Genomic DNA, 11332 nt, shown 5'->3' on the forward strand with positions numbered 1-11332 from the left:
AGCATAATGATAAAAATAGTGAAAGGGGAGTGATTGTTACGCTAAAATAAAATACTTTAAAATGAAAAGGAAACACAAGTTAGGAAGAGCAAGTCATATTGTGTAGTCTTCAGGGTGAAAGTGCACACTGTAAGAATAAACTGCAACAGCACATGGACTGCTGCACGTCTGCAGCTGTGGTAAACATTGACCAGCAGCTGGCACTCATTTCTTTGATGACTGTCAAGCTCTGTATATTAATAACTGTATATCAATGTATTGGTAACAGTATTACCTCTTAGAAATAAAATGACATGAAGTGATTAGAATTTTTAAGCTAAAAAAAGAGTAAGGTAATACTGCCTAATGCTTTGACATGCTGAGATATACTTTTGTAATCCTGGAATTAATTCTGTCTCATGTCCTCAGTATTCTTCTTTGTTTGCAGGAAACAATAATGGTAAATAATGGCAATAATGTTTATTGTTATGGCTTATTATATGCAGGAATCGTGACTGCAAAATGCAAAACTACCTGTTTCTATGTAATTACATATTAATAACCTGTTAAAGGAAACATACTAATTACCTGTAAACATGTGGTAGTTTATGTATAAAAACAATGAATCAGAGTGTCAAAGTTACACATTCTACTGCATTTCATAGTTATTCATTTTGAATTTTGAATTGAAAACCCAAGAGCAAAAAAACACCCAAAAAACTAATAATTTGTATTTGCTAAACATAAATGTTTGATTCTTGTCTATTTACATATAGTTATTCAGGAGGAATGATAGTCTTACTTCAAATTATAATTCAAAAAAGATTTATTAATGTAAATACAAGATGGTGTTTGTAAAAAAGATCTGTAAAGATTTTTGATTTAATGTTTTCAGTCTGTGCTGCTTATTTGCACTGAGTTTAGAAAAGAAAAAGAGACACTGAAACATTTAGGTGTTATTTAAATGGTGTATTATGGCTCATCAACCACACAAATGGCAAAATATAAACACATGTAAATGCATCAGTCTTTAAACATTTAGACACAGTTACAGCTTTATCAAAACCAATCGCTGGAAACCCCCACCACATATATGATTCCTATATCACGCAACCCCTTTCTGTATATAAAAATAATCCCTGCTTCACAGTGTGAGGGGTTGTATTTAGAGATGGGGAGTCAGGGTGATGACTCCTAAAATCACTTATGTGAAAAAACAGTTATTTGGGTGGGGGGGTCTCTGATTAACAGAGGGGGAAAATGAAGAATGTCCTTTGATCTTTGATCTTTTTCTTTAAGAAGGGCTGGCGAAGGGTTTGATGAGACCAAGATCCATAGCTTTGACCAAACATGTGCGTGCTGCATCAATGGCCTCCTGCCTCTTCGGATTGTCCTCAGCTCTGCCAACCACTGAAAGGATTTCCAGTAACTCGCTCTCTATCAGTTTCTTAGCCAGGTCACTGTTGTCTGAGTTGAGCATGTTGTAAACAATGACAAGACCGCGGTGTTGAACCTGAACATTGCTGTGAAGGCATAACCTCTGCAGGATCTCAAGCCACTGGGAAGTCTGTTGGTACAGATAAGGTACTCTGTCAGTGACACTGTGTTTTTTTTAAACATAAACATCATTGGCTAATATACACCTGACTCTGTAAGTCTGTGAAGGTGTGACTGTAGTGAAGACTTTTAGTTTTAGTTCACAGGGACTTAACAAAAGTGTTGCATGAACTGTTTAGAAATTACAGATATTTGTATATACACTTTAGCGGTAACAGAGGCAAAACTGTGTTATTGTCCAAAAACCTACTATGTAACTGTAGGAGTACCTCTTAAAGTTTTCAAAATTACCTCATTTATGTGATATCTCTATACAAAAAGAAAAATCAGAGAAGGGGGTGGGTTGTAGTAAACTGTTGCACATACCACCAGAGTCATTTTGGTGCACAGCTTTTTCTGAGCAGCTGTGATCATGGCCAGAGCTCCAGCTGCAGCTATCTGAAGTTTGTCGTCATCTTCGCCGCAGAGCAACACCAGCAACTTCAGCTTATCATTGCCATCTTCCAGGTAGCGATCCTGCACCTAAAGCATACAGAGTTCATTTCATTTTCCCCAACCTGTTGGAATGCCTACTTATTGTGTGTCGTCCATCAATATGTGTTTGCAGCTGTCCTCACCTCTTTACATGTCACTAGGTTGCACATGCATTCAGTGGCAGCCAATCTGATCTGTTCATTCTCTTCAAACATGTAGTTCTCAATCTCGGACAAAGCCTTCTCTTTCACAATCTTCACTCTACAAAAACAGATGAAGGTTATAATTGAAAATGAAAAAATCTGCAGAATGTAGCAAACTGTTGTATAGAAAATGAGTTATTTAATGTCACAGTGTCCATTCATTCATGTGATCTTAAAAAGAAAAAAAATCTCACCTCAGTTTTTCACTGAAACCAGCCAAGTTGGTGAGACCTCTCAGAGCTTCATAGTTCTGCATGCCTTCTCTGTCTGTGTGAAGGAGGTTCACTAATGGACGTATTACCTCATACACCTGTGAAACAATAAAAGATGTGAGAGCTGAATAGCTATGACACAGACTCCAAGTAAAAACAAGTCTAAACACTTTCATTTAAACCATTTAAAAAAAATCATTGCCACAGGCAAAACTGTCACTGAAGAAAACAAAGGAGCTTCTGTCTTACCCTCTCACCAGGAAAGGCGATTTCTGGGTTGGAAATGGCAGCTATTTTGGCAATGACATGGCTGGCTTTCACCTTTCCTGCTTCTGTTCCTTCCAGAGCCAGTGGTATGAGAGCCTGAGGGCAGAACCACATTTATATGTTTAAATAACAGTAACGTACACGTGTGGAATTTTTTTTTAAGTTAATCAGTACAAATCATGCTTGCGCTGACCATGTATCTAACCGTGGCTTTATAGAGCGCCATAAATTCAAGTCTACTTTGATTTTTTTTTTTCACACTGCTTACCTTTCCTCCACCCTGGGCAACAATAGTACCGCGATCTCTGGGATCCTCTGACAAGGCCAAGAAAACCCTAAAGATTAAAAAATGTGTCAAAGAGTCATGATGTCATTTATTCAGCTGTCACCAAACTGGAATTCCCCTCCAGACTACAAACGTCACAAGATGTCGTTTTACATATTTTGTTAAGCCTCATCAGTCTTTTTTTCTTTTTTTTTCTTTCGCACCTTGCCAGCATCTCTTTGGTTTGATCCGTCAAGATGATGTTCTCTGCTTTCACCATGACAACAAGAGCTGATGTGACTCCGGCCTTCAGCAGCCTTTTCACTCTTTTGTCAACAAAGTCCTTCTTGTCCTGACAAGAAAAAATGCATCATATGTGTGTGTGTGTGTGTGTGTGTGTGTGTGTGTGTGTGTGTGTGTGTGTGTGTGTGTGTGTGTGTGTGTGTGTGTGTGTGACATTTCCTGTTCTGTTTGTTGAATCATCAGTTTAGGTCTGACTTTTACATTCTTCTCTTACTTTGGGGTGTTGCTCAGGCACATGCTGTTTTGAAAACTTGGCCAGCTGAACCAGCTCAGGGAGAATTTCTTTCTTTTCATAGGAGTTAGTGCAGTTAACCAGGATGCAAGCAACTGCATATAGGATCGTCTTATCCCTGGACTAAAAACACAGAGAAAAGGAAGTGGTTATTGGTCTCCTCTTAGTCTTTTCTGAGTTTTTCTCAGGTTGTTATTTCCGTACCTTAGCCAGTTCAAACATGGCTTGCATGGCAGGCTCATCATCCACAAAGTCATCTTTTACATCAGCATCATTAGTCAGATATGCAAGACCCTCTATAGCCCATTTCCTGGTTTTGGTATCAATCTGGGGATTGCAGAGCCACCTAGAAAAGTCAAAAATGATCATGAATCATTGATTGCAACCTGACAAATATGAAGCCTGCAGGGGTGTCAAACATTTGGATTAGGGCCAGAATCGGCCCAGCAAAGACTGGCCACTAGACAGCTTTAGCAAATGTGAAGGAGTGCACAGACTTTTAACTGTATTTTCAAGTAATTAAGTAATACAAAAACAAGTAAATGACAAAGTTAATTTTTTTTCCACTTTCTACTATAGAAATGTTTCTTTTTGTTGTTTGTTTGTTTGTGTGTTTCTTCTTACATTGTTCACAGTCTAAAAACAAAACAAAACCCAAAAGCTGACATTTTCTTTGAATTAACGAAAACTTCATGTTTTATACTTGCAGGGCAGTCAAAGTGGGCTGTATTTCGCCCACGCTGTAAAATGACTCTAACATCCTTGCCCTATAAGGTAGTTTATCGTATTTTTAAAATATTACTGTCATTAGCATATAGTTAGTACAGAGTCTCTGTGAATACTCACTTTCTGCACTGCTTGGCCAGCTTCTCTGTGGAGCCCTCAGCAAATTGCCTTAAACTGTAATCATCGCCTCCTGCTGAACCGAGTTTACAGAGACCCTGGAGAGGACAGACGCATGAGTATGCATAAAGACAGACAGACCCTGAGACAAAAGAAAAAAACATAAAGTAAGCTTTTATTGCATTTTGGCACACTCACCACCAGCGCACGTATTTTAATTTTCTCATTCTTGGTCTTCTTGTAGATATCCTTGAGCAGTGAGACACCATTCGTAATAATGAAGCTGGCACGGCTCATCTTTGAGGAGGCGTGGATCAGGGCCTCCACCGCAACCATCTGGTCCACCTCGCGTTCTGAGCCGCACAGTGCCACCATCATCTCCATGATGCCTTGCCGACCAACTAAAGCATTACCGACATCGAACGGTCCCTGCAGCAGTCCTGAGATGCAGTTGATGGCATGAATGGTCTTGTCCATGTCTTTGGGGTCTATTTTGGATCTTTAGAAAATGAATGGAGAATTAGAGAAAAGAAAAAAAATCTGATTATTACACAAGATATGTTTGCTGGGCCTCATTTATAGTGTCTTTATTAACACTGAATGTTTCATGGACATACTTGATATATTCGTCACAAATGTCCCTGAAGTTGTTTCTCTCTGGGTCACACTTAAGGTCGTCGTAGAGCTTGTTGAGGAGCACGCTAGCAATCAGCTGTGTATTCTCTGTCAAGGGCAACTGGTCTGGCAGCTCAGGAACCTGGCCACAAACCTTGAGGATCTTTTTCAAACCTAAAGAAAAAACAAAAACAGATGTTGAATGATTAGTATCACTCAAAAAGCCTGTGTTAGGGAATCTGTTAGGGAATCAGGTGTTGGGCTCACCATGGTCAATAGTGAAAAGGCTTTTGGAATGATCCATCTCCTTCTTCTCTTTGCGAGGTACATTCTTGCTCAGGAGGTTTAATGCCTGGTCTCTGCCATGGCCAGACACCTTTTTACTGGCAACCATCTCCAGCAGAGAAAGAAGAATAGTTTTCAAGTCTTTAGACGGATCTGTGGGGAGACACATTAAATCAAAGATTGTCCATCAGTCAATAATACAGTGAAAAATACCACCAATAGAGGAGCCCTTTTAGAATGAAGTCTGTGTTTTTAGGAGTAAGGATGAAAAAAGAAGTAGAAAATCTAACCGATACTTATTACACATACTGTAATTATTCTCTCATACCCATAACAAGGTCTGCTTCTTTCCCATATTCTCGTGTATCTCCACCAGTGAGGGAATCATTGATGCACTGGAAGAGGTTGCAGGCTGCCAGTGCAATCTCCTCATTGTCAACAGCCATGATGCTGCACATTTTATCAACACCCACCATCTGAATGATGGCCATTGCCTGTTGCAGTAAGTGTAAAGGGTTTTGTAAGGAAAATGGGAAGAAAATCATACATCTGGTGACATCGGCATGGGAATTTTATATATTTATAAAGAGTTGCTGAAAGTTTCACTTTGCATGCACCATGACTCACGCGAGCCTTATGTCCCGTGCACATTCCTGACAGCGTACGGACAGCAGCCAGGATCATTTCTGGTTTGCCAGTCTCGATCATATTGAGTAGCAGAGTCACTCCATTATTCTGGAAAATTCTCTCTGCTCCAGCGTCTTCCCTCGAAAGGACAATCAAGTTGTTGGCGGCCTAGAGGTTGAAGAAGCAAAACTGTGTGAACTGTGTGTTGTTGCCACAACAAATATAGAAATAGGAAGTTTAGAAAATCCTCACCTTCTCCTTCTTGTCCTTTTCGCTCTCTTCATCGAAGAGAATGTCAAACATGTTTTGTACCCTCGAATCTGTGGAAAATGTAGTTTTCAGCTGTGGAGAGAAAAAATGATAAAGAAAAATGACTATAAATGATCATATCATCTAAGCTCCTGCTATGTAGACTACATTTTATATTGTTTGGTGATATGGCCATGAACAGTCATGAAAATTACTTCAGTGTTTAGCCTGCTGATTACTTGTATGTTAGAGTTTAATGGATACTTATTGCAGTTAGATAAGTAGTATATGTAGTTTTCTACTGCCCTGTATGGTGCTCTGTGTGCAGTTGTATCTGCCTAATGCTGACCTTGGACTGGATTTCTGCTCCCAGTCTGCGGAGTGTCTCCAGGAAGGCTTTGTTCTTTGGCTCGAGCGTGGCACACCTCTGCACATCTTTGAAAGCCATATCCAGTTTTCCCAGCTTTTCCAGAGCTTGGCAGCGCCGGTACAAAGCTTTTATGTCTTTTGCATCAACATCAATCGCTATGTATGAGGGCAAATTGTTTAAGTTAATGACTAGCTTTCATCTATGGATTTTTGTTCTGCTGTTGACTGAATATTCACAGCTGTTCAAAGTTCTTAACGTATTACTCTACCTTTAGTTGCATCAGATGCTGCATTAACATAGTTTTCCTATAAGAAAAAACAGAGACAATCACAGACAGTTTGTCAGAGAACCTGCAAGCATAATCAGTTTGATATAGTTTTGGTCCCATATCAGAGTGCTTACCTTTTTTAGGTAGCATGCAGATCTGTTCCTGTAAATCACAGCCAGCACCTTTTTGTCCTGGCACACCTTGATGGCTTTAGTGTAGCACTCAATGGCCTTGTCAATATCGCCTGCCTGAAAGTGTTTGTTTCCCTCCTCTTTTAACTGGATTGGGTCTCCCATCTGGCAAAAAATTGGAATATATATATATTTATGTATATGTGAAATGTAAAATCAAACCTGTGTGTTGTTTTATTGTGCTCACCAGGCAAAGCTTACGTTAACAAATTCTGCCAATCAAATTTAAATTAAGCTTTTTACTTTTTCTCTGGATGAAAAACAAATACGTCAAATAAGCTGAACATATAATGATCGTGGCTGACTCTTTTTGTCTCTTTAAATTGTGTTAGAAAAGCAGTGTGCAAGCAGTTCAAAGTTATAAAGACACACCATTCAAACAAACGACAGAGTGGTAATGAAAATAATTTAACATACAATTAGAAATTATTTTCATTCTCACCTTCTTGCTAATCCCTGTCCCACTGACCTGGGTCCCCCGTAGAAAATGGCCATGCACATGCTATCTCTAACTTTAAATGGCCTCCCCTCAGGCCTTATTTGGGCACGATCTCCCACCCTAGTCTGAGCCTTGAGACAAATGGCACTTTCCTAGATGACCAACACTATCTCCACCTGCTCCCCTGATAGCCATAGTCTACCCTTATACTAAGTACCTCTGCATACCTGAGTGTCCCTCAAAAGAGAATCACAGCTCTGTGTGGAAGCTGTTTTGTACCGTTAGATTGTATCTCTGTTGAGTCTCTCTTCTTCAGTCCTCTTCTTTGTTCTTTGCTCTTGTGGTTTTTTTTTTTCTTTTTCCTCCTGCGTAGATGATCTGGACCTGTAGTCCCGAGTGTTTCTTACAAACTTTATCTGTCTTGTGTTACCTCCCCCTACCAGTATCACAATTTATATTTATAGTGACTCTCAAGGAGGTGGGACAGAACTAAGGTGGACCACCAGCGACCAAAAAGGTTCTTTCCACAGTGACAACCCCCCCAAAAAACAGCTTTGTGCTTAAGGTTGGTGTACGTTTATGACGACTTGTATTGAAAAACATATAATTTAAGGGTTGTTGAATAATCTAAAGCTTCACAAAAGAAACCCCAAACTTTAGATTTGGTAATTTAGTGGAGAGTAACCCCTCAAAGGTGGTCTGCTCCTGATGAGGTCTATTTAGGGCACAGACAGCTGAGAACTCACCAGCAACTGCCTGATGGGGGGGGGGGGTTGAAGAGTGTGTGTGTGTGGGGGGGGGGGGGGGGGGGATCCTGGTGGAAACTGGTAGCTTCTGGAAAGAGCACGTACATAAGGTTTGATATTGAATCAAGCAATTAGTTTTGATGGTTAGGGGGAGAGTTCAGGGTTTAAGGTGGAAAGACTCACAAGTGTAAATGTGAGTGTATGTTTACATCCTTTGAATGTGCGCTCAAATGGTTTTCAGCAATTCTCTCAAAAATGTCCCATCGATGATTTTATAACTTTTTGTAACTGGTATCCTCTCAGCACACACACACACACCCAACAGAGGTCCCAAGATGTTTTTCATTTTGTGACGCCCCAATGATGAAGCGCTCTGGCTTCACAAGTCAGTACGCAAAAAGAAAACAATCTGTGAAGACTTTGAGAAATTCAAAACATCTAAAATAGAAATTATGATTACTGCAAATTACATGGAAAAAATTGAGAGCAAGTACCCACACGCATAATGATAAAAATATGTTTTAAGAAGAGTTGTCATTGTCCTGAAGACCAGTGACTCTCATTGTTTCTCTCCACCTACTCTGTCCCAGGTTCAGTGGTTGGTTTGAGGTTTTGAGAAGCATGCGTCTCAGCAGCTGCAGTGGTTATTGACACAACTGTGTTGTCTCATCACCACTGCAGTATTTAAGACCGGATTTTCCTCTCCAACATCACCAGAACGTTCAGCTTTCCACAGTGATATTGTGGGGCTCCGCTTACTTATTTTGTTATGATCAACTCATGCAGGCCATTGTGTTCAAATGTTTACCTTGTCTGGCCTTCATCTTCATAAAACCTCTGGCGCTGCCTCCCTGCCTTTTGCTTTGAGTCTTAAATCAGTTTGCTTTGGATTGGATTTTAAAGTAGACATGCATATCAAAAGACAGCTGCGAGCATTTTATTGATATCATTTCACAATTATTCATACTTTTGGAAATAATTTTTCTATTTTGGGCATATATTGTAGTTTTGTATTTATAGTGTATTATGGTTTTATGTAATTGCATTTTCTCAATGTAATTCAAATCTAGCAGTAACTATAAACTCCATGTGCAGCACATCAGTTTCATGCTCTGTATTAGAACTGTGTTAAACTCCATCTGTGAACTGTGTAGACATTTTTTGATACATGACTCAGACCAGAGGAAAGATCAATAATGATGTTAGTGTTGGGGAAAGAGATACTAATTATATTTGCACTGACCTCCGAACTCACCAGCAACTGTCTGATGTGGATGATAGGGTGCAAGTGTGTTTGAATTTTCAAAAGACCATTCACATGGTATGTTCAACCTTACATGGCTTCCCCTCAAGCATTATTGCAGCATGACTTCATATCCCACTTTGAGCCTTGCAACAAATGACATTTTCCTAAATGATAGACACTATCTCCACCAGACCCCCAGTAGTCACAGTGTGTCTTTGCCTTGGCCATCTGCATACTGCAGGGCCAAGTCATGACTGTCCCTTAAAAACAAAAATAGTTAATACATACAGTACTACACCTGTATACAAGACAACCCAGCAAAGATTCGTCTTCTATTGCCACAGTGAATTTCTTGAGACCTACTGTTGCTTCTTTTTCATTAACATTTGAGTTCAAATGTTTTTGCCCATACAGTGCTGTGCTAAAGTCTTGAGGCCTTTTCTTTTGTTCTCTGTCAAGATGATCCAACACTGCCTCAATAATGCTGACGTCCGGGCTCTGGGGAAGCCATAGTAATAGTAATCCATTGCGTGTTTGATATCCAAAAATTCTCATTTGGATTCATCAGACCAACAGATTTTCAGTCTAGTTCTTCTGTAATTTGGTGTGCCTCAACCTTTTCTTTCTTTAAGGGTGACATCTTTACAGCTGAGACCATTTCAGAGTAGATTTCAGTGAATAGAAGATGGATAAACTGAATGGTCAGAGGCGTGTCTCAGGTTCTGTTTCGGGACTTTGGTGTTATTTTGTCCTGTTTCTTAAGATATGACTTTCAATATTCTTCATCTGCTGTAAATAGTTTGTAAATCCTGCAACTTCTCCTTTTGTGCTTTTGTCCTCTACTTGTCCACTTTCCTACTTTTTTTTTAAAGATACAGTTCACAGCATGGCAGGAAGTGCTTTTCAGTTAATAGCTCTTTGAGAATTGATCTCTGATGCAAAAATACTTTCTTTTCTTTTGCATTTTTTTTGTATAAACAAATGATGTTTTTCTTTTTGACAGGCTGCTGGTAACAAAGCATCTAAAGATAATGTTACATCTCTAACTTGTTCGTTATGTGTAGACGCAAAACTGATTCATTCCTTAAGTTGAATGCATTCTTTTTATTATTGAATGATTCATAGGTTGGTTGTGGCTTAAAAACAAAAACATGAAAAAATCCCCAGAGAATCAGGTACAAGGACTGGGCTGAAAAAAATGCCTGTAAAATATTGCTAAAGACCAAAATTACACTTTCAGTGTTATGCAAAGTGCAAGTAATATTTTTTTCATTTTTTGTAAATGACGACTGTTGGGTGTGCTGGTCCTCTCCATATCCTAGTGATAGTCCTAGAGGTTTACACATGAAACGTCATAAATGTCGTAGGTAAATTATTGGCATCTTTTCCACATTACGTACGTAGTGAAGAAGTCAGAGAACTGTGATGCATCTTATCTGGACCTATTAGAGCAGTAGTACCACCAGGTGGTATACTGCATCCACTGCAGCATAAATTGCACAATAGAGGGATTTTGTTCATACCAAAAAAAATGCATTACTTATCAGTTATTATCAGTTATTTATTTATGTCATATATGTTTATAGATTAGTATCATATATTTGAAACATGAGCTCAATGTAAGTGCTCGTTTTACAGAAAAATGAGCATTTATTATTATTACCTAGCATTTTAAATCATTGAGTTGGTTAGGAGGAAACTAATCTTAACAACATCTGTTCATTTTGGAGTCAATTACAACAGCCTATAATACCTATAATATATTATGGTGTGTTTGCACCCAAAGTGATCATGTACAAGTAAAGGTAATAGTTTTTGCAATTAACTTTAATGGGAAATCCAATATTTTACAGGAACAGCCTATGATTAAAGAAATAACAATTATAAACACTGTAGTAAATGCAATGCTTTTATGAGCCGCATAACGTTTTTATTTTGAAAAAGCTGACCGGAAAGAAACT

At 39.0% G+C, this 11332-nt stretch overlaps 1 protein-coding gene across 2 annotated transcripts; it reads right to left on the reverse strand.

The window, feature by feature from the left end:
- Positions 1–933: 933 nt before the first annotated feature.
- unc45b (unc-45 myosin chaperone B) lies at positions 934–7823 on the reverse strand. Of its 2 annotated transcripts, none has more exons than XM_086314141.1 (20): positions 7659–7823; positions 6884–7045; positions 6750–6786; positions 6461–6636; positions 6115–6204; positions 5863–6030; positions 5564–5729; positions 5218–5388; positions 4953–5124; positions 4534–4834; positions 4339–4433; positions 3697–3838; positions 3475–3615; positions 3182–3309; positions 2961–3027; positions 2675–2788; positions 2408–2523; positions 2154–2271; positions 1903–2058; positions 934–1546 (listed from the first exon to the last, which is right to left on the reverse strand). In XM_086314141.1, the coding sequence occupies exons 2-20, from the start codon at positions 7043–7045 to the stop codon at positions 1274–1276; spliced, it is 2793 nt and encodes a 930-aa protein (XP_086170267.1). In that variant the 5' UTR covers positions 7659–7823; the 3' UTR covers positions 934–1273. The 2 variants fall into 2 exon arrangements, with proteins under 2 accessions (XP_086170267.1, XP_086170268.1); XM_086314142.1 differs by having other exon boundaries at positions 7607–7823.
- Positions 7824–11332: the final 3509 nt, after the last annotated feature.

Source organism: Aulonocara sp. 'chitande type north' Nkhata Bay, linkage group LG12 (genome assembly GCF_057382095.1).
Source record: "Aulonocara sp. 'chitande type north' Nkhata Bay isolate Kocher_YH1m ecotype deep benthic linkage group LG12, A_spYH_male_GT1.1, whole genome shotgun sequence".
NCBI lineage: Eukaryota > Metazoa > Chordata > Actinopteri > Cichliformes > Cichlidae > Aulonocara > Aulonocara sp. 'chitande type north' Nkhata Bay.